The sequence below is a fragment of the Gaeumannomyces tritici genome (assembly GCF_000145635.1).
Source record: "Gaeumannomyces tritici R3-111a-1 unplaced genomic scaffold supercont2.5, whole genome shotgun sequence".
Taxonomy (NCBI): domain Eukaryota; kingdom Fungi; phylum Ascomycota; class Sordariomycetes; order Magnaporthales; family Magnaporthaceae; genus Gaeumannomyces; species Gaeumannomyces tritici.
In genome coordinates this window covers 300,609-324,644 of record NW_008804549.1, presented here as the reverse complement: position 1 = coordinate 324,644, position 24,036 = coordinate 300,609, and the positions used below count along the sequence as shown (strand labels likewise).

General features: G+C 60.1%; 9 protein-coding genes across 9 annotated transcripts; 5 read left to right on the top strand and 4 right to left on the bottom strand.

The window, feature by feature from the left end:
• Nucleotides 1–1,267: 1,267 nt before the first annotated feature.
• Nucleotides 1,268–3,185, bottom strand: GGTG_09092 (hypothetical protein; the record flags this gene model as incomplete). The annotated part of the gene is made up of 4 exons (XM_009226936.1): nt 3,118–3,185; nt 2,745–3,061; nt 2,018–2,182; nt 1,268–1,626 (listed from the first exon to the last, which is right to left on the bottom strand). The coding sequence occupies exons 2-4, from the start codon at nt 2,974–2,976 to the stop codon at nt 1,268–1,270; spliced, it is 756 nt and encodes a 251-aa protein (XP_009225200.1). The 5' UTR covers nt 2,977–3,061; nt 3,118–3,185.
• Nucleotides 3,186–3,686: 501 nt separating this feature from the next.
• On the top strand, nt 3,687–4,540 carry GGTG_09091 (hypothetical protein; the record flags this gene model as incomplete). Its single annotated transcript, XM_009226935.1, has 4 exons — nt 3,687–3,809; nt 3,883–4,000; nt 4,168–4,392; nt 4,470–4,540. The coding sequence occupies 4 exons, from the start codon at nt 3,687–3,689 to the stop codon at nt 4,538–4,540; spliced, it is 537 nt and encodes a 178-aa protein (XP_009225199.1).
• Nucleotides 4,541–4,892: 352 nt separating this feature from the next.
• On the bottom strand, nt 4,893–7,841 carry GGTG_09090 (hypothetical protein). The gene has a single exon (XM_009226934.1). The coding sequence runs from the start codon at nt 7,729–7,731 to the stop codon at nt 5,020–5,022; it is 2,712 nt and encodes a 903-aa protein (XP_009225198.1). The 5' UTR covers nt 7,732–7,841; the 3' UTR covers nt 4,893–5,019.
• Nucleotides 7,842–8,190: 349 nt separating this feature from the next.
• GGTG_09089 (hypothetical protein) lies at nt 8,191–10,883 on the top strand (the record flags this gene model as incomplete). The annotated part of the gene is made up of 3 exons (XM_009226933.1): nt 8,191–8,325; nt 8,604–8,622; nt 8,893–10,883. Exons 1-3 carry the CDS (start codon nt 8,251–8,253, stop codon nt 10,881–10,883), a joined length of 2,085 nt encoding a protein of 694 aa, XP_009225197.1. The 5' UTR covers nt 8,191–8,250.
• GGTG_09088 (hypothetical protein) lies at nt 10,842–12,334 on the bottom strand. The gene is made up of 3 exons (XM_009226932.1): nt 12,079–12,334; nt 11,894–11,961; nt 10,842–11,822 (listed from the first exon to the last, which is right to left on the bottom strand). Exons 1-3 carry the CDS (start codon nt 12,134–12,136, stop codon nt 11,475–11,477), a joined length of 474 nt encoding a protein of 157 aa, XP_009225196.1. The 5' UTR covers nt 12,137–12,334; the 3' UTR covers nt 10,842–11,474.
• Nucleotides 12,335–12,895: 561 nt separating this feature from the next.
• Nucleotides 12,896–17,146, top strand: GGTG_09087 (hypothetical protein). The gene has a single exon (XM_009226931.1). The coding sequence runs from the start codon at nt 13,170–13,172 to the stop codon at nt 16,749–16,751; it is 3,582 nt and encodes a 1,193-aa protein (XP_009225195.1). The 5' UTR covers nt 12,896–13,169; the 3' UTR covers nt 16,752–17,146.
• On the bottom strand, nt 17,121–19,231 carry GGTG_09086 (hypothetical protein; the record flags this gene model as incomplete). Its single annotated transcript, XM_009226930.1, has 4 exons — nt 17,121–18,137; nt 18,215–18,505; nt 18,683–18,746; nt 18,832–19,231. The coding sequence occupies 4 exons, from the start codon at nt 19,229–19,231 to the stop codon at nt 17,186–17,188; spliced, it is 1,707 nt and encodes a 568-aa protein (XP_009225194.1). The 3' UTR covers nt 17,121–17,185.
• A 547-nt stretch (nt 19,232–19,778) lies between these two features.
• Nucleotides 19,779–20,873, top strand: GGTG_09085 (hypothetical protein; the record flags this gene model as incomplete). Its single annotated transcript, XM_009226929.1, has 2 exons — nt 19,779–19,892; nt 20,292–20,873. The coding sequence occupies 2 exons, from the start codon at nt 19,779–19,781 to the stop codon at nt 20,871–20,873; spliced, it is 696 nt and encodes a 231-aa protein (XP_009225193.1).
• An 894-nt stretch (nt 20,874–21,767) lies between these two features.
• GGTG_09084 (hypothetical protein) lies at nt 21,768–23,108 on the top strand (the record flags this gene model as incomplete). Its single annotated transcript, XM_009226928.1, has 1 exon — nt 21,768–23,108. One exon carries the CDS (start codon nt 21,768–21,770, stop codon nt 23,106–23,108), a length of 1,341 nt encoding a protein of 446 aa, XP_009225192.1.
• Between the last annotated feature and the right edge of the window lie 928 nt (nt 23,109–24,036).

Sequence of the window (24,036 nt, the reverse complement as noted above, 5' to 3'; positions counted from 1 at the left end):
TCTCTTGATGTTTTTTTCTATAGAGTTTGGGTGGGGAAAAATATAACGTGTGCGGATTTTTTTTTTTGGAGGTTGGTGCCTGGTCAGCGTTGGAGGCCATGCTGCAGGGCCTGTCGTGGCTGCGGCTGAGCAAGCGCCCATCTACAGCCTCCAGGAGGGAACCCCCACACCACCTCTGCAAAGATGCCACCAACACCACACATCACACTCAACACAACCGAAGGCGGGCACGTTTATCCCAATCCGACCCTCCCTGTCGATTGGTGTTGGCACCTCAGCTTCGAACGCGCCTAAATACAGCAGAACTAGGCATGATACCTACCTCTACTCACTCACGCTCCTCTCGCCGGCCTCGTGATGAAAAGTGTAATGCATCTTTATGCCAGGACGTGCTTGATGACGCATCATTCAAGCGCATGTCCCAAACGGCGTTTCAATCTTCCAAATCCCTCATCCCACTGTCCAAACACTCGCCCACTAGCCCAAAGATCATTCGGATGGTGTGACCAAGGAAGGTCCTTGTTTGTCTAATGCTACGACTCATCTGCTCAACCTTAGCAGCACCACACAAACAACCGAAAAAAAAGAAACCGATACGGAGCGAGTTCCCCCTCGTATTTTTTTTCGGACGGCCTGCCCGTCGATTCGCTTTCCCGAACGCCGCTTCCCGGCCGCCTTCTGAAACGACATCCAAGGTGCACACGCCACGTCCCGCCATCATAAGAAGCGATAGCATTAAGCAAGTTTCTGGATATGGCCAAACACCCAAGACCACGTCGTCTGATTGTTTTTTTTTATTACTTCTTTTTAAGTTGGCCACGAGATGCAGCTGCAATCCTTTATTGCCGACGTCAAGACTCGTCAGCTTGTTCTTAGGAGGGGTCTGGTAGTGCGCCGATGTCTGCGGTCGCCTCCCGTGCTCCCCTCTGGTTTCGCGGTGCCGAGGAGCCTGATGTCGAGCAGGCAAGCTGCAGCGGCGCCTGCGACTCGCCGCTCTTTGCGTCGAAGGCTATCCTCGCCAAGCAGCTTCTTTTCGTCATGTCAGTTGTGTATTCCGGTCGCATGGCGCTTATGCTAGCGAGATGCTTCCCTGGACCGTGCCGCCATAGGCTTCCCCTGGCTAGAGGGGTTAGTCTGCTGTTTGGCCAAAAAAAAAAACGCATATGAAGTTCAATGTTCGTGTCAAGCGCCTTTACCCCGCAGGCCGCGCCAGCCGCTTGCTTACCGTAGGCATCGTTGCCGTCGAAGACATCAGTAATATCGAACTCTAGAATTGTAAGCCCCGTGCCGATGTCAAGACTCGGCGGCCGCTCCCGTCCTGAGAAACGCCGCGGCGGCTCTTCGACAAGAACTTGGCAACGGGCTGTAGCATTTCTGAAGCCGGCATAGATGAAACTCGATCTCCTCCCGGCCGACCCGGGTCGGCTTGACCAAGGCTGCCGCCGTCGGTGCCGCCCGCATCACCCGTCACACGGTGCAACCGCTGAATCTGATCGAGGTGTTGTACGGTGCCTCGTCGATGTTGCCCTCTGGCGATGGTCAGTACGACGCTGTACGTAGGTTTCCGGGAGCACCGTTCCTGGAATGTACGTAGCAACACCTGACGCGTAGCGAAGCCCAATCTCGCTGTGTTTGTCTTGTGTGCGTGCAGCGGCCGTCTGTGCCACGCGCGGCACCTTGTGCACACTCTGGTGTAGGTAGTTCTCCATTATCATGGTCTGGGCAGCCGCCTCGAGAGCATCAGAGGGGGGCAGCGGATTCCCAAGCCACCAGGGGGAGCATAAGCCCCACGGTGGCACGCCTCCCAATCCAATAGATGGCAAAAGATGCCAGGCTCCCACCTGATCGGGGAACCACGGTAGAACCAAATAGCCCTGGTTTTGGGACAAGGAGATGTGGTGCCTTGATCTCCCGACGTCTGCTTGTGGAAGCCGAGCATGGCAGGTATTTTCCTCGTCCTAGCCACGAGAGACCACGGAACCGAGATCAGCACATCGTGTCGGTCACATATGAGGACTTTCCTCTTCGTCGCGCAGGATCCACTCGGCTTTTGGTACCAGATATGGGTCTCGCTCGACCTCGGCGTTCGGACTAAAGGTCGAGTTACCATGCTGTTCAACTCGCGAGGAGTATCTGCGCATGCTGCCTATAGATTCAAAGTGATGAGCCCCCGGGACCACATCTACGTTTTGTTTGGTCACCCATCATCTAAGCCACCACCCCGGCGAAATCTCCAATCGTCAAAAATCCCATAGAATACAGTCCTAAGGCCTTTGGTTCCTTTTCCAAGCAGTCCTCTGCATGCGACTATGGTCAGAAATATCATACGCTTTGCTCTGGTCGACGCGCATGTCCCTACTCGCCGCGCCGTGTGGTAGTGGCTCCAGCTCATAGACCGGGCCGGCACTGCTGCCATCGTGTACGGCTTCCGAGCTTCCCAGGCGTGAGGCTTTGGCGGCCTGCGGTATGGGGGACAGGCAGCCCAAGGTTTGGTGGTTTGAGCCTGTCGATTGGTGGCCGGTGGCGGTGCTGGCCGTCGTCGCCCCCTTGAGTTTACCCCCGTTCTGTACGGCGCTGGAGTTCGGGAACAGGATGCGCAAATACGGGCGGAGCGGCGGCAGGCAGGCGATGATCAGACAGATGTAGAGGTCGACGGCGGAATAAAAGTCTGGACACAGGGACACCGATCAGAATGGGAAGGTCTCGGGGCTTCGGGAGGCTAGGGACTGCGGCACGAGACATACTCAAAGCCGCCAAGGTGATGGTCGACAGAGTCAGCTGGACCAGGAGGAAGCGCAGCCCCAAACAGACGCCGATGTCGATAATACCAAGGCCAAACGTGACGTAGAGGCTGACCTTGACCGACCTCGCCATTTGTTTGCCCTGCCGCAGAACCGGAAAGGGCAGAATAAAAACTGGGTTCTTGGTCAGAGTCTGTTCGTCCACAGCGTGGTGTGTTGGAGAGGATGCGTCCATACTCAAGACGTCGGACACAAAATGGACAGACCACAAGATCTGAAAAGTCCGTATCGATGGGCATATATTTTCCGGGTTGAAAGACCTGGAGTTGGTTAGCCAAGCGCGCGTGGCAGCCCTAACAGGGTTGGAGGCGATTACCAGTTGCGTGATATTGGAAGACACGACAAAGCGAGGACCAGAACGGTCACAATGCACCCGCTAACGGTAAATGCTATGGTCCCATACAGCGCATATCTCTCGTAGATAAATTGGCGAGGAAACATGTCCAGATAGAGGCCAAGGATGGCGAATTTGCAAATGTAAAAGCCGACGTAGAAGGGGTAGCCGGAGAAGTACCAATACTGCCGGACGGGCGTGTTAGTCGCCTATCTTGCGTGCCCACCAGACCGAGCTGGCGTACCTTGGTGAAAGACTCGTAGTCTTCCGTGCTGCCCTCGTAGTTCTCAAACGACGGCATGAGGTCTGCGGGCCAGCCTAGGCGGAGCGCATACACGTCGACAGACGACGTGACAAGCGCGCACAGCCAGGAGAGGAGGATGAGGTAGTCGCTGAAATTGGGCAGCCTGCGCTGAATGTTGAATCTGAGGTGGAAACGGGCGCAGATAAGGACCAGCGCGACGAATGCCAGCATGCTCTGGAGCGCCTGTCGGACAATAAACACATCAGCCAAAGATAGGAACACCAGCCGCGCAGGTCGTATACTAACAATGCTTGCCTCAAATGTGAACGAGGCCATGGCATGTCGGCTGGGACCATACGTCCGTATGCCTCCGGGTCTGCAGGACTTTTTTTCGCGGAAGCTGTTGCTGCTAGCAGGCGTTGACCAGCCAGTAAGAGAGACCTAGGGGAGAGAGATCGTAGACTAGGGGGGTTAAGTTTATCTACAAACACGGGCACGCGCAGTGTGACGGCCCCTCCGGGGGTGGAAGCCATCGCCCCAAGACACCGCAACTCCTCGGCAAAGGCCACCAAAAGGAGGATTTCCTATCGCAGAACGTGGCTGATGTCACGCCCGCCGATCGTCGCTGCTAATCTCATGGTGCCACACTTCCGGCAGGTGAGGGGGGAGGGGAACAAGAAGGAGAAGTAAGAAAGGAAACAAAGGGGCCGGACCAGGCTTGACAGGAAAGAAAAGGCGGCTTTTGCAGTGTGCTATCATCAAAGGATGCCATTGTGTCGGGACGCTAGGCCCAAAGGACTGGCAAAAGCAACTTGCCGCCCAGCCAGGACCGCGCTATGAAATAAGCGCCAGCAGCCAGGCCCCCGCGGGGATGATCCGGCGCACACAGGTCGAAGCCATTGCGCACAGATTCAGCAATCAGCCGGTTGGTCTGGAGGTCTCTCCGATGGGGCTGAGAATCCCCGTCACTCTAGGGCCAGCCATGCAGCTAGCCCAGACGGGAGCACTGGGAGGTAAGACCGACGCCGCAACGGCGAAAAAAAAGGTAACTTGACCGGAAACCCGGCGCTGCATCAACGTCCCAGAATAGAAATATATGCGCCGGCAAATGGCGGCGAGCAGGAGGACAGCTGCGCCTGGCGCGAACTGCTCATACGGTAACCCGGCGACGCCTCCATCCTCCAACCCCTAGGTGCGTGGGAAGCCCCCCGGCTCGTCGCTACGACCATTGACAAGGGAGTGCCCCTTATACCCGAACAAAGGCGGCCTTGAAATTGAAAGCAGCTGACACGGAGAACCACGGGGCTGGGGCTTCGCTGGCTGTTGGCTGATACCGGCACGACTGGCATAGCTTTCAGCTTGTGGTCTTGTTGCTTATGCTGGAACCGGCGCGAAGGTAAAAAGAAAGAAAAAAATCACGGAAGTAACAAAACGACAAAGCCAGTCGTCACACAGGAGCCATGGCGCCACCGAAACTAGCGCAACCAGGTCGGCGAGCCCATCTCAGCAGCAACGGGGAAACTTGATCCTGAGGTTTGTAGCGTAAACTATACTCGACATTATTTCATTACTCTTCAAGTACGAACTACCTAGCTAAGTATCTGAGCAACAGCACCAGACTAACAGCACCTAAAATCAGCCTACACGACCTCGATGATGGGCGTCGTCCACACGTGCCAGTTGTCCGAGGCGCGCGGGTTCCCAAACGGCAGCAGCGCCGCGATGCGCATGGCATACCTGCCCGGCCTGATCCTCGACCCGTCGGCCAGCTTGCCAAGCCAGATGCCCTGGAACGGCACGTCGCGCGGGAGGTTGTGGACGGGGAAGGCCCACGTGTTGTTGACGTCGACCTGGTCCGGGTCGATTACGTTGCCCGGTGGGCTGGTGCGGTAGTCGAAGCTGGTGGCCGAGCCGACGAACTTGGCCTGGCCGGCCACGGGCGGGTACGACCACTCGCGCTCCTTGAAGTCGGGCTCGAACAGGTCCCAGCGCAGCTCGCGCGTGCCGTAGCGCAGGATGGCGCGCATCTTGGGGAAGTCCTGGCTGGCCAGCGACGTGTTGAAGGTCCACGCGCTGCGGTTGGCGAGCGGCGCGTTTGTGAGCCCCGACACGATCCGCGGGTAGTTGTTCTGCGTGTAGTACATGTCGGGGATATTGCGCTTGAGGTCAGCGGCGACGCCGGCGTAGGGCACCGAGAGCTCGTCGCCGTTGCTGCCGCTGATGAGCACCTTGCCGCTGTACACTGGCAGGCGGGCCTCGTTGAGGCCCTCGAGCGGCTGGAAGTTGAACTGCGCCCGCTTCGTCTGCCCCGGCGCCACGACGAAGCGGCCCTGCGGCAGGCTGACCTCGGGCCGGAGCCGGATGGGCACTAGCTCGTCGATGTCCTTGATGCGCGGCGCGAACTGCGCGTCGGTCGCCTCGACCCACTGCGTCTCGAACCCGGCGGCGTCCTGGACGGCGAAGCGGTACTCGACCTCGGCGGGGCCGTTGTTGGTGATGTCGACGCTGTGGTAGCGCGAAAAGTGGCGCGTGTCGTTGAGCGCGAACTTGGGCGCCGTCATGCTGGTCGTGTAGTTCAGCACGGCCACGGCGTCGATCAGGCCCGTGCCGACCTGGAGGGGCGGCGCGAAGAAGCCAAAGTTCTTGTTGTTGGCGTCGGTGTACTCGACCGACCGGCCCGAGTTCATGATGCGCGCCTGCAGCGCCCGCGCGAAGCCGCGCCCGTGGACGCTGCGGCCGCCGAACTTGCCGATGTAGAGCGCGGCGATGCCCGAGATGTAGGGCGTCGCCATGCTGGTTCCGCTGGCCTCGGCGAAGCGGTTGCCCGGGTACGTGGACAGGATGTTACCGCCCGGGGCGGCGATGTCGGGCTTGAGCGACATGTCGTAGGTGGGACCCCACGATGTGAACTGCGAGGGCTTGCCGCCGGTCGCGCTGTACATGCCGACGTAGCCGTTACTGGCGTCCAGCGAGAAGTCGGCCGTGACGTTGCCGCCCGCCAGGATGGTGTCGATGATGGCCTTGCCGGCCGTGTTGGTGATCATGGCCTTGTCGCTCTGCGACCAGCCGACAGTGGAGAAGCTCGCAATTTTGCCGTCCTCCATGTACATGAGGATATGTTTTGCACCGCGCTGGTTTGCGTGGCCCTCCTTGACCGAGTCCTGGCAACCGCCGAGCCGGATCAGCGGGATGACTCCCGTCAGGTTCAGGCTCTCGGGGAAGGGCTGGCAGGCGTCGTTCTCCACGCTCGAGTTGAGCGTGATGGGCACAATCGGGACGCCGACGACGGTCGAAGGAAACAGCCTAAAGTCGGCGCGGTACCCCAGCACGGTGCGGTTGGAGTGGCCATCGAGGTTGAAGGTGGCCGCCCAGGGGCGCCCGCGAGCCATGGTAGAGTCGATAGATGCGACCGAGACCACGTCTGGGGACGACGCGCCTGAGCTCATCTGCCAAGGGCCCAGGTTTCCGTCGTTTCCGGCAGCGATGACGACGACAATGCCCTCGTCAACGATGCGCCGCGATACCTCCCCCCACGCCGTCTCGGCCCAGCCACCAGCACTGCCCACGCTGGCGGAAATAACGTCGACACCGTCCTCGTATGCCTTGAGAAAAGCCTCGATGATGGTCTCCTCGTCCGTGCCGCCATTGGCAAAGATCTTGTAAGCATGCAGAGTGGCCTCGGGAGCGACACCTTGCAGGTTGTCGCTCTTGCCCGCGATGATGCCGGCAACGTGGGTGCCGTGGCCCTGTTGGTCCATGGGATCTGCGTCCGGGATCTTAGCGTTGCCAGGGAACGGCCAGTTGGTGTTGTCGCCGACAAAGTCGTATCCGCGGGCAACCTTGCAGCCCTCGCCAAAGCAGCCACCGAGGTTGCGGTGGTTGTAGTCGACGCCCGTGTCGACGACGGCGACCTTGGCACCCTTGCCGAAGATGCCCTGCTTGTGCAGCCGGTCTACGCCCGTCATGTCGTGGATGAAGTAGTCGGGCGCGGCCGCGTCGTCGCTGAAGCTCCTGCCCTCGACCACGGGCGGCAGCTCGATGCGGGTGGCGTGCCAGGCACGCACGACGGCAGCCAGGGCCTGCAGGGAGTCGGTGTTGAGGCTGTCGGTCTCGACCGAGATGCCCTTGAACACGGCTGAGTCGAAGACCTTGGTGACGCGGCAGCCGGGCCTTGACTCGATGTCGCGGATGACGCCGTCCTTGTCGGAGCCCTGGTCGAGCTCGACGATGAACTTCTTGGCCGTGATGGCCGTCTCGTTGCCGGCCGCGCCGTCGACGTCGCGGCGGAAGGACCGGGCGCTGGCGAGGCCGCTCAGCGCGAGCAGCGCGGGAACGAAGCCTGTGACCCTCATCCTGTCTGGTTGGCGTGGCGGACTGGGGCTTCCGACAAACTCCTGCTGAGAGTCCTAGGGATCATGGCTTCGACTAGACTACGCTCACAGGCGCGCCCTTTATATATATCTCTATATGCCAAAACATATCACGACGTTGCGCCCCGCCTTCCCAGCAAGAATAAGGAGAGGCCGGAAGTGGGTGGTAGTCGACGGGGCAATTTCGTATTCAGGATCGCGACGTGCCGGCTATGCGCAATTAGGCAGGTGGACGAGTCGTTGGTGGAGGCTTGACCCCTGCCATTCTCGTGATGTCCCGGCTCGCTGCATGAACATGGCCGGCTGCGGGCCTCTACTACCCCAGTACCCCCACCGCCCAGCCGGGTCGACAGCCAGGTCGGGGCCGACTGTGGAAATCTCTTATAAATAGTCGCCGGGGGTTTCTGACCGTGGCCGGCATACTGGCGGAGGGGTTGAAGGATCGCGACACCTGATATATTGCTCGATAAAGTCGGTGTCGCTGAAAACCAAAGCTCCAGGATGGATGCATGTCTCCAACTCGATATTGCAATTTGTAGATTCCACTTGGGAATGAGGTCAAGGATGTGGTCGCAGGTACGAGAAAAAGTAATCTGAGTTGGACAGGGTGTTCAAGGGGTTGAAGCTGGGGACGCCTGACAGACTGGGAAGGTCCGAGGCCTGGTGTTCTGGTGTTCTTGTCACCTTGTCTGTGTCCAGCCGGCTTCTTCCATCAAGTTTGCGTCCAAGTTGGAACACAGTGCCGTTCCCATGCTCTCCTCACGATGATGATGCTTTTGCTTTTTCGGCGGGGATGAAGCTCCGCTGAGCATTGACCACAAGTGCCCCACTGACGCAGCCTCTGCGTCCTCCAGCAGGAAAGCTACTGTGTATGTGAGATTTGAGGACGCTCCTTGCGATCCAGGAAAGCCCAAACCAACTCGACCATGGCTGCTCGCTCCTCACAGCGATGCGCATCCAGCCTAGCCAGAGCGCCAACCTTCATAAATCTATTGGCCGTTGGGAGGCCGGCTCTGCGACCATCGAGGACTCTTGTGCAGTCTATCCCCGCCACGGCCTCGACCCGCCCACGATACTTTTCGAGCAACACTGAGAGCTCGCCCCTTCCCGCAGCCAATTCTAACAGCGATGCACCCAAGGTAGATGCGCCTTTAGAGAATGTCGAGCAGGATGGACTGTCAGAAAGAGCAAACGAGGAGTGGTCGGAGGACTCGGAGCCTTCGGAATCGAAGGCCACCCCCGTCGATGGGGTAGAGGTCGATGCTCCCACCACAGAAGCAGACGCCGCCGCCCCAGCCCCTACTAGTACATCTTCCTCCACACCCTGGTACCTCGACGTCGAGCCGCCGCGCCACCCCACCCTAGTGCCGCACCAGGCGCCCCTCCCCGCGACGCCCGAGGACTCGCCCAGCCTCACGGAGCCGCTTATCAAGTTCGTGGGCGAGGAGCTCGGGCTCGACGACCTCAACCTGCTCGACCTGCGCTCGCTGGACCCGCCGCCGGCCCTGGGGCCCAAGCTGATCATGCTGTTCGGCACGGCCCGCAGCGAGCGCCACCTGCACGTGTCGGCCGACCGGCTCGTGCGATGGCTGCGAAAGCACGGCGTCACGGCCCACGCCGACGGCCTGCTGGGCCGCAACGAGCTCAAGATCAAGATGCGCCGCCGTGCCCGCCGCGCCAAGCTCGTCGGCGACTCTTCCTTCGACAGGGGCGACGACGGCATCAGCACCGGCTGGATCTGCGTCAACCTCGGCACCCTCGGCTGGAACCCCGACCCCACCGCTGAGACCACGTTGGTGGACGACCAGGGCCGGCCCAGCGGCTTTGGTCAGCCCATCTCGGGCACCACCATTGTCGTTCAGATGCTCACCGAGGCCAAACGCGAGGATCTTGGCCTCGAGAGGCTGTGGGGCGGCGTGTTGAAGAAGAGCAACAGGGACAGGGAGGCTATCGAGCCCCGTGACAACACTGGTGCTCTCACTGGTGCTCTCAAGTCTCCAGAAAAGCCCCGGAAGCGGCGTCCGGGGCAGTTCCCTGACTTTGACCCAGCACAGCCCCGCAGCTATAGCACAGCGGTGAGGGTGAGGGACAGTATGCCCCTGGAAGAACTTTTCAAGACGGATCGTGCGGCCTTCTCGCATGAACTGTCATACAGTCCCCAGCGGAAGCTGGAGCTCATGAACAAGATCAGAGCTTTCGCCGACGAGGCGCCCGTCAGGGACGCGCAGTACGCGGCAAAGCTGTCCTCTCTTGTCAATATCGCCGTGTCAGGTCTCCCGCCGGCTGATACCTGGTCCTTCCGTTCCTTCATTACGTCCCACACAATGCAGATCCGGGCGGTCAGCGACGACGCTTTCGCCGAGATGCGCCAGCTGGTGTCAGAGGCTCAGATGGTGGGCATCCCCATCGCCCGCGACGACGCCCTGCGCATCCTACGCTCGATATTCGCAACGCCAGAAATCAAGAGCAAGGACGGCGACGATGGCCCCGCCCCGACATTTCTGCACGAGCGTGCCGAGTTGGCCGCGGAGCTGCTGCAGACCATGCACGAGCGCGGCATGCCCGTCCTGGCCAATGACGTCATAACATCCCTACAGAGCGGCCTCGCCGGCCCCGTCGCACACGACAGGACCAAGCCCCGGACCGACAACACACTTGTCGACGGCCAGCAGCAGGAGGGGCCGACGCCGGCAACTCCCCGTGCGCTCCGCGACGGCCTAGAGGACCTGCGGGCGCTGAGCGGCCTGCCGTGTCCGCCCGAGGCGGAGATTCAGGCGCTGATGGGGGCGCGGTCGGCGGCGGGAGACTTTGCGGGCTTCTGGGAAGCGTGGCGGCTGCCGGGGCGCCACGGGGCGCCGCGCTCCCCGGACCTTTACTGGTGGCTGTTCCGGCACGCGGCCGACCTGGGCCGCCCCGACGTGGCGCTCGAGGCGCTGCGCACCGCCGTGCCCCAGGCGCTGGCCGAGGCACCCGAGCCCGTCAGGTTCACCGGCACCCTGGGCGGCGCCGTCTGGGACTGCATGGCCGTGCTCGACCCGCGCGCCCGCCAGCGCCGCGTCCCCGAGATCGACGCCGCCGCCGAGTCCAGGCCCGACGCCGAGATATTGAGGATGATGAGGATGTTGGCCCTGTGAGGAGTGTCACGGACAAAACACACGACGAGCTGGTTGTACCATATGTATATGAATTCATGTAAAAGGAGAACCGTGTAGCCGCCTCGCCTTGAGCAGGTAGCTCTACAGTTTATTGCAGTTCATTGAGGACTGCTGGCATGCATACTGCCGAGTCGCACGGACGCATCAGGTCTCGGAATACTGACACGGCAAAACAAAAACAAAAGAATGACAACGACCGACCGTGGTCTAATCTTTGTGTCTGAGACCTTGCCCGAGGAATAAAGGAAAAATGAAACCAGAAGCCTCCGGCTGGATCGACGAGAAACTGCCCAACACCAACATATCGACACAATGGACTCCCAACAAGCACAAAAACGAAATAGTGACCCGACCTCCGCCTCATGGGGCCAGGAGCGACCTCAAGAAGAAGTTCCAGCCCCAGCAATAGCCACGAAAACCATAGCTCCGTTGCTCCCCACTATCGGCCCCTATCCCCGGGTCCTACCGCACACAAGGCCACAGCCAGGATATGCGATGACGTAGAAACACGCGGGGGCCGAGCGCAAGTCGGGACGAAAGCCATGACGCCATGACAAAGCCGACAGCCTACTAGTCGTGCGACTGCACCTTGTTGTCGCCAGCTACGACCTGCGCGTAGCTGGGCGGCGCGGCGCCGTCGCTGGAGCCCTCTCCCGCGCCGGCCTGCTGCTGCTGCTGCTGCTGCTGCTGCTGCGGGTTCTGGCCGCCGCTGGCGGCGGTGGTGCCGTACGTCCTGCTGTTATTGTTGTCGCCCGAAGGCTTGGGGGCCCGCTGCGACTGGTACTGGGCGTTGTGCTGGCCGGGCCCGTGGACGAAGACGTACGTGACGCGCTCCGAGTCCTGGGGGACGCCCTGGTAGTCGTAGTCGGGCTCGGGATAGTTGGCGATGATGTACCACGCGTGGAGGAGGCCGGGGAGCTGATGGGGTGGTGTGGTTGGGTTAGCGGGGATGTGTTCAAAGTCGTTGGTCAAGGTGCGAGATGACGTACGAAGCCCAGCATGCAGAGCAGGATGTTGATCAAGGAGTCGGCAGAGCAGATTCCCCTCTTTACCCAGACTGTTGCACGTTAACGTTGTGTTGGTTAGCAGCTATTACAATAGTATAACGGAGATAGCCTAGCTGGAACATGAAACCATCGTGAGCAGGCGAGATGGCTGCCTGGAGGCGACTTACCCGGCAGTGGTGGGAAGAGGATGGCGAGCAGGCCGAGGAAGACGTCGGCGGAACACATGGTCGCGGATCGCAGGCCGTGGTGTTGTAGGGTGAAAGATAGGCGGTGCAGTATTTCGTGTTTTTGGTTGGATAGGTTGTGAAAAGGCCGGCGTGAAGTGTTGAAGAAAGTCTATGTTATGATGCTGTTTGGTCGAGTCGGCCTGCTTCTAGTAAACGGGGCGGACGATTGAGGGGAAACGGAGACGGGAATTGGAGCGCGTGCATTACATGCAGCTGGAGCCCACGACAGCCCCAGTCAGGCGACCGGTGGCGGAGTTTGGTTGCGTAATGGCGGAGCAATTTTGGGGCGAGGATCACGTGTCGTCTATTTGCCTGAGGTCCCGCCGGGCTCTTTTTATAGCTTGTCCATGCTTCCTACCCCCGTCTTTGTACCAGCCAGTGAATGGAAACGTAACTCGTTTAGATCCCTTATAAATTAGTGTGAAAGATTGAAGAGAATGCGCATGGAGGCACTCGGTAGGAACTTGGACGAGTTATCGTGTTAATGTCTAGAGATTTGGTTGATCGATTACAAAGAAAGCGCTGGGGTTACGCTGAGTGAAATATCATAACCAATGTGGGTAGGGCCGGCACTCCTGTATTGTTTGCACGTCTTCTTCAAAAAGGCAAACGACAATCCTTTGTGTGTACAAGGTACTTACTCTCTTATCCTTGTGTTGGAAAGGTAAATAGAAGCAGGAAAACAACGCTGCACAGGCTCCGCTTCTGCACCTGATGGGTCTTCGGCCACCAACTGGGTGCATGCACAGGCGGTTCAATCCGAAAGCGACCCCGAAAGTCGCCGAGCCACTGGCATAAAACCCTTGGGGGCTTTTGATCGATGACTTTGCGAATTTAAACGTTCAACCTTGAGTCTCTTCAATTGCCCTTGCGCTGAGTTCCCACCTGCCACGTGCTGGACTCACCGCCTTCCTGTTCTGCAATTGCCGGCAGGGAATCGCCTCGCGCAGCCAACGCCTACAACTCGAGTCAATCGCGCCTTGCTGCTAACCGCTCCAACAACCTCTCAACAGCCGCATCCTGTCGCGAAAATGGAAGAACTCGAGGATCTGGAAGTCCTTTCCTTGGTGGTGCGTGTCGCCAAGGAAATGGACAACCATATGGGCATAAACGACACCGACGCCGCAGAATATGTCATCCACCAAAGGCTAGAATGCGACTCCTTGGAGGCCTTCAAGGCCAAGATGGCCGACGACCCTCTTACCGACACTCTCCTCGAGAGTATAGACCGCCTGGTCGTCACCATGCATCCCAAGATGAAGAAGGGCCGTCCAAACGCATCCGCACCCCCGACCACTGGCCGCACCCAGGAGGAGAAGGACCACATCTTCAAAGGCCTGGCCGTTGCCGACCAAGACGCCCCGACGCGACCCGACGACGACGGCGATGGGCCAGACGCCATCGACGACACCCTCGCCCTACTAGAGAACCTAGAGGGCAAGGCTGTCAAGGAGAGGCAAAACAACAAGAAGCGCGAAAGGTCGCGCAGTCCCGACAACGACGGCCGCCACCGCAGGAAGGAGCGCCACCGTTCCCGGTCACCGCTGCGGTCGCCCCGTGGCGGCGGCCGGTCTGGCCATGACCGTAAGAGCAGGAGAGAGCGCAAATACGATGACGATTCCGAGTCGGACCACGACGTGCCACGACGAGGGCGGGCCCCTGATCTTGACGACGCGCCGGTTCTCAACAAGGTCTACGAAGGCCATGTCACGGGCGTCAAGGACTTCGGCGCCTTTGTCAACCTCCACGGAGTTCGGGGCAAAGTCGACGGCCTGGTGCACGTGTCGGTCATGGCCGAGAGGGGGCGGGTCACGCACCCGTCAGATGTCGTGGACAAGGGCCAGCCAGTCAAAGTCAAGGTCGTCAAGATCGAAGGGAATAGGATAGGTCTTTCCATGAAGGACGTCGACCAGGAGACAGGCATGGACCTTGTGCCCCAGCCCGAGCTGCGCTTTCAGTCGGGCGCCAACTCGGAGGCGCTGGGGTCGAGGAACAGGTTGAGCAACGGCCTACTGCCACCCGAGGCGGGGCCCTCACTCGACAACATCAAGAACACGCTTCCTGGCAAACGGCACAAGAAGCGCATGACATCGCCAGAGCGCTGGGAGATCCGCCAGATGATAGCGTCTGGTGTCGCAAAAGCGTCCGACTACCCGGAGCTGGAGGAGGAGTACAATAACACGCTGACGGGCGAGGGCCAGATGGAGCTGGAGGAGGACGTCGACATCGAGATCCGTGAGGAGGAGCCCCCGTTCTTGGCCGGCCAGACGAGGCAGTCGCTGGAGCTGTCGCCCATCAGGGTCGTCAAGGCGCCCGACGGGTCGCTGAACCGCGCCGCCATGGCTGGCACATCGCTGGCGAAGGAGCGCAAGGAGATTCGCCAGCAGGAAGCCGAAGCCGCCAGGGGTGCCGAATCCAAGGTCGACCTGTCGGCGCAGTGGGAAGACCCGATGGCGGACCCGGAGAAGCGCAAGTTCGCGGCCGACATGCGCCGAGCCAACGCCCAGCCGCGACGCGACGACGCCGTCCCCGAATGGCGCCAGGCCATCCAGCCCAAGGACCAGTCGTTCGGCAAGCGCACCAACATGACCATCAAGCAGCAGCGCGAGTCGCTGCCCGTCTATGCCTTCCGCGACCAGCTTGTCAAGGCCGTGCGGGAGAACCAGATCATGATCGTTGTCGGCGAGACGGGGTCCGGAAAGACAACGCAGCTGACACAGTACCTGGCCGAGGCCGGTTTTTCCAACGACGGCGTTATTGGGTGCACCCAGCCTCGGCGTGTGGCCGCCATGTCGGTGGCCAAGCGCGTGTCGGAAGAGGTCGGGTGCGAGCTCGGCCAAGAGGTCGGATACACGATTCGGTTCGAGGACGTCACGTCGCCCAACACGAGGATAAAATACATGACGGACGGCATGCTGCAGCGAGAGGTGGTTATCGACCCGGACCTGAAACGGTACTCGGTCATCATGCTGGACGAGGCCCATGAAAGGACCATCGCCACCGACGTCCTGTTTGCTCTGCTGAAAAAGGCAATCAAGCGCCGCCCTGACCTGAAGATCATCGTCACCTCGGCCACGTTGGATGCTGACAAGTTCTCGGCTTACTTCAACGAGTGTCCCATCTTTACCATCCCTGGCCGAACATTCCCCGTCGAGATATTGTATTCGAGGGAGCCCGAAAGTGACTATCTGGACGCCGCCCTTGTCACAGTCATGCAGATCCACCTCACGGAGCCCCCTGGAGACATCCTGCTGTTCCTGACGGGTCAGGAGGAGATCGACACCAGCTGTGAAATCCTCTACGAACGCATGAAGGCGCTTGGACCGAACGTCCCTGAGCTGATCATTCTTCCTGTCTACTCGGCCCTCCCCAACGAGACCCAAAGCCGCATTTTCGACCCGGCACCGCCGGGGTGCCGAAAGGTTGTTATTGCAACCAACATTGCCGAGACATCCATCACGATCGATCACATCTACTATGTGGTGGACCCCGGCTTTGTCAAGCAGAATGCATATGACCCCAAGCTCGGCATGGACTCTCTGGTAGTTACGCCCATCTCCCAGGCCCAAGCCAACCAGCGGTCCGGCCGAGCTGGGCGGACAGGCCCTGGAAAGTGCTTCCGCCTCTACACCGAAACGGCGTTCCAGTCGGAAATGCTTCCCACCACGGTCCCTGAAATCCAACGGCAAAATCTGTCCAACACGATCCTGCTCCTAAAGGCTATGGGAATTAACGACCTGCTGCATTTCGACTTTATGGACCCTCCGCCCATCAACACCATGTTGACGGCGCTCGAGGAGCTATACGCACTGTCGGCTCTCGATGACGAGGGCCTTTTGACTCGCCTGGGCCGTAAAATGGCAGACTTCCCCATGGAACCGTCGCTCGCCAAGGTGCTCATCGCCGCAGTGGACATGCAGTGTTCGGATGAAATGCTCAGCATCGTGGCCATGCTCAACCTCCCAAACGTCTTCTACCGGCCCAAGGAGAAGCAGCAGCAGGCGGACGCGAAAAAGGCAAAGTTCCACGACCCCAACGGCGACCACCTCACGCTGCTGAACGTGTACAACGCCTGGAAGCAGTCGCGCTTCTCCAAGCCGTGGTGCCAGGAGAACTTTATCCAGTTCCGGGCCATGACGCGGGCGCGCGACGTGCGCAACCAGATTGAGAAGATCATGCAGCGCTACAAGCACCCGGTGCGCAGCTGCGGCAACGACACGAACCGGGTGCGGCAGGCGCTCTGCTCGGGCTTCTTCCGCAACGCGGCGCGTAAAGACCCGCAAGAGGGCTACCGGACCCTGATCGAGGGCACGCCCGTGTACCTGCACCCGTCGTCGGCGCTGTTCGGCAAGCACGCCGAGTGGGTCATCTACCACACGCTCGTGCTGACCACCAAGGAGTACATGCACTGCACCACGTCCATCGAGCCAAAGTGGTTGGTGGACGCGGCGCCCACCTTCTTCAAGGTGTCGCCGGCCAACAAGCTGTCCAAGCGCCGCAAGCAGGAGCGCATCCAGCCCCTGTACAACAAGTTCGAGGGCGAAAACGACTGGCGCCTCAGCGCCCAGCGCAGGGCCGGCCGGTCTGGAGGCGGCGGTGGCACGTGGGGTTAGGTTGGTGGATGTGTTGGGTTCACGGTTGGTTCGTTGGTTGTTGTTTTGATAGTTTGAAATGGCCACAGAGGTGCTGCAGAGAATAATACCCGTCTTTGTGTTCTATCTTTACGTTCTATCTTTTATTTTCTCTAACGTCCCAATGGCGGCAGTGGGGGCTTTTTGGAATTCATGGTTATGATGATCGTGAGTAAGGAGTGAAGAAGCGTTAGGGAAAGGAAAAGGATTTTGATAAAGAATTCGATGAAGAAGTATTAGGGAAGAGAAAGGGATGTTGATGAAGAATTCAGTGAAGAAGGAGGAGAAGTTAAAGATCAGGCCAGGTGTTATTGAAAGAGCCAGATGCCATTTTGGAACCATCAAACCCCTCCCAAAGTTACCCTGTTGTCAAATCCACCAAACTCCCAAGCAAGCCGGAATCCGGACCCCCGTACTTAAACGTCACCCTCACCACCCTGGTAGACCTCCATGAAGGGTCCAGACCAGGCCTTGCCGCCCGGGTTGTCGACGGAGCCGGGGTCGCGGTCGCACTCGACGGGCTCCTTGAAGCCGACCATGAGCTCCTGGGGCAGGAAATAATAAAAGGACGGCACGATGTCGATGAGCTGGGTGACAAACTTGAGGCGGAAGCGCGGGTGGTGCACCTCGGCCGTCTCGAGCCGCATCTTCATGCCGGGCCGCAGCCTGCTCGCGACCTGGTCGTGGTCAAAGATGAACTCCTCCAGTGGCGGCGGCGCGCCGTCTGCGTCGTCCTCGCCGTCCTCGCCGGCCCAGCCGTCCTCGATGACAGCCGGACACACGACGACCACGGCGGGCGCGCGGTGGGCGTCGGCGCCGGTGGCGCAGCCGTGGACGCCACGCAGGCTCCCGAAGATGAGGCGGGTCTCGTTGTCGGGCGCGCGCACCTCGACCACCTCGACTGTCTGCTCGCGCACGTCTACGCCCGTGACGGCGGCGGCCAGGGCGGCCAGGGACGGGTCGACCGAGGCCCAGCGGGCCATGTCGGTGCGGGCCTCGTCGTCGGCGCCGAAGGGGTTGAGCATGGCCACGGTGGCGCAGAAGACGAGGGGCCAGGAGATGCCGGCGGCGTCAACGGCCGGGTCGAGCGAGATGCGGTCGACCCAGGGCGAGGCCTGGTCGGCGAGCAGGTTGAAGACGGCGCGGCAGGCGTAGTTGAACTGGCCCATGCCCGCGGCCAGGGCGGCGCCGATGCCGGGCAGCTCCTTCTTGGCATCGAGGCAGACCTGGCGGGCGCGGGCCAGGTCGTCGGCGTGCTCGGGGCAGACGCCGTGGTGGGTCAGGTAGTTGAGCCAGTTGAGGATCAGGTCGATGCCCTGGGTGATGTATTCTGGGTCGCCGGCGACGTCGTGCGGGAGCGTGCGGGAACTTTTTTTTTTATCGGTTGCTTGTTGTCAGTGAAACGGGCAAGAAGGGCACAGAGACCAAAGTGCCGGCGGACTTACAGGAAGGACGACACAACACCGGTAAAGTCGACCTCCCAGCCGCCCTCGTCCTCGGGGTCATAGTAACGGCTGTCGTCGCCGCGGCGGTGGATGACGTCGTTGCTAGCCACAAGGCGCTGCTCCTGGGTGGTGAGAGGGTCGTCCTCGTTGGGTGTAACGCCGCAGAAGCCCTGGAACTGGCGCTGCGAGGTGTCGATGCCACCGAGGTTAAGGTAGCGGTTGAACATGTAGGTGCGGGTGGAGTCCAACCGGCGGCGGCCACGGAAGCGGCGGATGCTCTCCTCGATTCGCCTGTGCACAGCTTCTGGTTAGGCCGTCTCCCGCTGATAGGACATGCGTGTGCTTCCACATACTCGATGAAGGGGTACTTGTCGCTGCGTTGGCATCATGTCAGTGGTTTGGCCCGTGGCATAACAAGCCTGCCGGGCAACGGGGCGCAGCATATGGTGCCAGGGCGGGATCACTCACGGGTCATAGAGAATCAGCTCCTCCTGGTACTCGGCCGGAGTCATGGGAGGATCGGCAAAGTTCTCTGTGCAACACCGTGGGCGCGGTCAGCGAGGGAAGCCAAGGCAAGCTAGACCAGGGAGACGTTGAGGTCGAGACACAACACACACCCTCAAAGCCAGTGCCGCGGAACTTGTTCAGGGCCGTGGGGGCCCTGCTGTTCCTGTTGCGAGGCTTCTTCTTCTTCTTTTTTTTCTCGGCAACCGCGGTACCAGGCTCACCGCCGACCGTGGCCGCCGCGTCGAGCTTGGCATCTTCTGCAGCGCCTTCGGGAGCGGGTGGCGCCTCGCCCTGGCCGCTGTCCGAGGCCGGCGGGTTGGGGCCGCTATTGACGCTGGCGTTTTCGGGCCTGTTCTGGTTAGAGTTGCGGTGCTCCGCCTCAATGTCGACGCTAGCATCTGCAGAAGCACAGCCTCTCTGGATGCCGTCCTTGTCAGTTCCGGTCCCGTTTGCTGTCAGCTGGCCGTCACCTTCGGCACAGGGCTTCACGTTGTCGATGGAGTTGGCCATGGTGGGTTTGCTATACGGGATGCGAGTTTGAAGCAGCATGCAAAAGACCTTGTTATTGTTGTTGTAGATGCAGAGGTGGAGGTCGAGCAGGTCCAGGGTTGTGGTTTTTGAAAGTCTTGGTGGCTTTGGTCGACTTGGTTGTGGAAGGAACGGTTTTGTGGCAGGCGCTCCTTCCAAGATTGGGTAGAGAAAGGCTCGTGCTTTTGACAAACGACGTTCAACAAACAGCAAGTCACTTCAAGCTGGGAACTCTGACAGGCAGGAGTCAGTTCAAGCCCATTTTCATGTTACGGCCAAGACTCTATGCCAGTCAACTGGCAGGTACCTAGATCTCTTCTCGGAATAACACCTGTTCTTGATACCTTCTTGACGTAGATTCCTGCACCGGGAGTACCAAATTGGGCGAGCCGCAATATATTGCTCTGTCGACAAGAACCCAACTCTACACGAGCTTGTGAAATATGCACACAAAGAACACGGTGAACTTGACTATGGACTAGCTAGCCAACCAAGCTTGGGACCGGACGCTTGTCGGGATCATCGCCAGATGGCGGAGGCGCGGTGCATCAACATGTCGACGGGTGCGCGATATTGCACCCTGGCCTACGCCCGTTTGCCTGACCATAGATGGATCGAGGTTGGCTCTGCCGACCAACGAATCGTAAAGCGGATACAGACAAGCACTCGGAGCGAGGCTATGCAAAGACTAGGGCGCCACTTTGCCCACGCGCTTGTCTGAGACTCATGCATCTAGCCGAGCTGCCATGCCACTCTAGGAACTGTGACAAACGACTACGTTTGCCTGGTGTCGGTGAGGCGACAACCCAGCCCTGATATTACCCCTCTTTCGAAGATGATGAAAGGGGTTAGGTGACAAGAGAAGACAACGATCCCGGATGACTGTCTCCGGGGTCTAGGCAGAGGCTCCGACAACCAGCCTCCCAGCTGAACAAATGGTCTTGGGTCAATATAGGGCCAAGCGGCAAGCACACGGAAGGGCACGTGGAAGGGCACATGGATAGCCTAGTATGGGTAATAGGATACGACCATGCATGCATAGGTGCAACTGGAGACCTGTCACTTGGACCTGCCATCACACGCGCTATTCGCGCTGAAACATGCCCACCTTGTGAGCGGGCCACCACGTTGCCCTCGAGGCCATCTGGAGGGAAAGAGAGACGACGCCCCATGCAGCAAATCACACAAAGCATCGCACTCGGACGCACGATCGAGCCGGTCAGACGGGAGATCCGGGGATGACTATTGGGTCGATTTCCAGCCCGGGACCACCTGGGATTCCGTCATCCAAGAGGCACGCATCTCAGTGCGTGCTGATGCGCATTCGGGCCGCGAGACCCGCTGGAGTGTCCCCGACTTGCCATACATACACAGGGTGCAGGGTGAGAATTGCATGTCTTTTTCTCTCTTTCTCGCATTGGATTTGGACCAAGTGCATGAGTTGGGTGCTGCGGACGCTGCGAGGGTCTTCGCGTCGTCGGGAAAGGCGACGACAGGGGTCCTGGCAGGCGGCGAGTGGCCAAGGCAGATTGGGCTGAGGGGCTGTGCCGGCAGGCGTGCGCCCGTCACTCTCCAGACCCCGCTCGACTTGGCTCACACCGCAACCGCACCGCCCCTCTCCTGACAGGCTTGTTCTTGTTGGTGCGAACGGGAGGAGGGCGTTTTGCGCGGGAGGGTGACTATCTAGCGTGCCTAGCTCCAGGGATGCAGCCGAGAGGCGTGCTCGCAGCTGTACCTTCATGGGCGCCTGTCCGTCTGATCCTTTGTTTGCCCCCTGACTGAAGGGAGGCGCCCAGCTCTGGCGCGGCAGACCGATCCGACCGCCAGGGCCGCCCCATTATTCCTCTCATCTGCGCCACCAAAACCTGTTCCCTTTACAAAACGACCCCCAAATCCTTTCGGTTTGCGGGACAAGAGGCATGGAGACATAAATAGGAGCTGCCAAATTCCGTTTGTTTCTCTTCACTGTCCTGTTTGGCCCTATCCGCCACCCGCCCTCATCCAGTCAGCCCCCAACCAGACACGGTGCAGGACCGCGTTCCAGGTTCCCACTCAGATCGCCACCAGCCCTGAATCGTGACGCCCATTCATTCGCGGGGCGCTTCCAGAAAACCCAAGCGTCAAATAACAACCCTGGGCGCGTCCAACCCTGATCGCAGAGTGCCACCTCTTTGGTGCCTGTCTCCATCGCCAGACTCGGCCGACCCAGCCCAAACCCTCCTCCTCTTCCGAGACAGCCCAAGCATATCCGGATTGGTCGCGTCGCACGAGCCAGAGCCAACGCAGGGCGCGGGGACGACACAAAGCCAAACTAGGCCTAGAAACATGGAGCGGAGGAAAATGCCAGAACACAAGGACCTGGTATCCTACAACCACGCCGTGGCCGGCCAGTCAGTGCCTCTCTCTCTCTCTCTCCGATGGCGGGATGGCGGGTCATGTCTGCCCGCCAGAGTCAAGAAGAAGAGAGAAAAACTTGTCCTAACTTGTGCTACCCCTCATCGTCACCAGTGCCGGCACCATGTGCGACCTGGATGGCGAACTGTTCGTCAAGCCGTGCCACCAGCAGGAGATAGACTTCTACGAGTCGGCCGAGAACGAGCACCCCGACTTTTACAGGTGGATGCCCCAGCACTTTGGCACGCTGCACCTCAACGCCGCCACCGACATCGCCGACCTTAACAAGCAGCTCGGCCCGGTGGCCGGGCTGATGACGGAACACATGAAGGAGGAGGTCGTCGAGTTCGCCCACACGTCGCACGTTACGGACTCGCCCGCCAGCGGGACCCCTGCCGCTTCGACCCCTGCGACCTCAACCTCGACCCCCGCCCCCGCGACCCCGGCTGAGCCCGCGGGCGACCCGAAGCAGCAGCAGCAGCAGGCGTCGCAGCCCGTCAGCATCTCGTCGCCGTGGGCGCCGGGCCGCAACACCAAGCTCAAGACGGAGACGTCCATCGTGCTGGACAACGCGGCGTACGGCTTCAGCGCGCCCAACATCATGGACTGCAAGCTCGGCACGCGGCTGTGGGCCGACGACGCGCCGGCCGAGAAGAAGAAGCGGTTCGACGCCATCGCGGCCGACACGACGCACCGCTCGCACGGCTTCCGCGTCGCGGGCATGCGCGCCTACAAAGGCTCGGCGGACCCGGCCGAGCTCGACGCCGAGGACTACCGCAAGTACGACAAGGACTGGGGCCGCTTCACCGTCACGGCCGCCAACATCGTCGAGTCGATGCGGCGCTTCGTCTTCAACCCGAGCGCGGGCGTGGCCGACGAGGACGCGAGGTTCGTGTGCGACCTGTTCCTCGAGGACCTCAAGGAGGTGGAGCGCATGCTGTCGCGCGAGGAGAGCCGCATGTACTCGGCCAGCCTGCTGTTTGTGGCCGAGGGCGACGGCGAGGCCCTGGCGCTGGCCATCCGCGAGGCCAAGGCTGCCGCGGCGGTGGCGTCTGCTGCCGCGGCCGCGGCCGAGGAGCGGGAGAACGGCGGCCGGCTTAGAAAGGCGGCCAAGACGTCCGAGGCGCAAAAGACACCCAACTTCTCGAGCAACCGCGTTGATAGTGGCATCGGCATGGGCGAAGACGACGTCGAGGTGTACACCGAGGGCGCCGTCGTGTCGGTGGACGAGCTGCTGGCGGGAGGCGGCGGCGACTCTGACGACTCTGGCGACGCAGATTCCGACGACGACGGCGACGGCAAGAGGCCCAAGGAGCGCAAGATCTATAGCCTCCGCCTCATCGACTTTGCGCACGCCGAGTGGGTGCCAGGCCAGGGCCCGGACGAGAACGTGCTCTTTGGCGTCCGGAGCTTGATCGACATCTTCAGGCAGATGAGCCAGAGCCCGGCCAAGGCGACCTCGTAGGCCGAACAAAAATACGTCTACCGCTACTAGCAGGGTGTTCTCATGCAGAAGATCCTGCTGAGACTGAGAGTAACAACAAGCCCGCTTTTGCTTTTTAGGTGTTCGTGGCTGCACAGCCTTGTATTCGACATGTTACCTTGGCTCTTGTTTATCTCCCTGCCGCCGCTGCTGTTCACGTATTCGGCGTTCACGCGCTGAGACGGCGGGATTTTACGAACATTTCATTGTCTTGTTTTCTTCTCTTCTATTTGTCCTTTTTCATATTCCCCAGTGGACATAGCAATCTGTACGTTGAGAGGCCGGTCTCTAGCTCAGGGCTCAGGGCTGGGTTGTTTCAAAAGCGCTGGATTTTCACAAGCTGGACGCGGCGAGACGGGCAAAGGGCCAGACAGACATGTTGATGACGATTTGCATTCAATACCCCCTTCTTCCATGTGCGCAGAGCTTTGTTGAATTTGCGGTGATATTCGGTTTATGGTCGGTCATTCATGGTCATTCTATTCTGGTCATGCGACGGGACAGAGTCGGCGACGAGATCCCGGTTGGCGGATGTGCGGCCCATGTCGCCCCACGAAATGTCACCTGCATAGCCGTCGCGCCGAAAGCAAATAGAAAAAGTAAAGAAAGAAAGCCCAGGCGCATTTTCCAATCTCAAAGAGACGCAATCGCAATCACGTCAGGCACCCGGCCCAAAGCCAACAGGATTTGCCCCACTTGCTAGCGCAGCGATGCGCGCATCTCCATCCCCAAGGTCCATTCCCAAGGGGGCGGCCATCTGATGTCAGTCGCCCCACCCGGATCCACAGCCGATTTGCAGACGCAGAGCTGTTGTCGAGCTTCAAGTTGGTGGTGGCTTTCAATTTCACGCCTTGTCGAATCGAGTAGGGTTGTTCGAAGGGAAAACAACATCCACCCCCCTCCAACAAAA

Coding starts and splice junctions, on each gene's coding strand:
- GGTG_09090 (XM_009226934.1), bottom strand. CDS start 7,731: ATGAGGGTCACAGGCTTCGTTCCCGCGCTGCTCGCGCTGAGCGGCCTC.
- GGTG_09088 (XM_009226932.1), bottom strand. CDS start 12,136: ATGTGTTCCGCCGACGTCTTCCTCGGCCTGCTCGCCATCCTCTTCCCA. Junction 11,962..12,078: donor CCTCTTCCCACCACTGCCGG/GTAAGTCGCCTC, acceptor AACGTGCAACAG/TCTGGGTAAAGAGGGGAATC. Junction 11,823..11,893: donor TGCTCTGCATGCTGGGCTTC/GTACGTCATCTC, acceptor CCACCCCATCAG/CTCCCCGGCCTCCTCCACGC.
- GGTG_09087 (XM_009226931.1), top strand. CDS start 13,170: ATGGAAGAACTCGAGGATCTGGAAGTCCTTTCCTTGGTGGTGCGTGTC.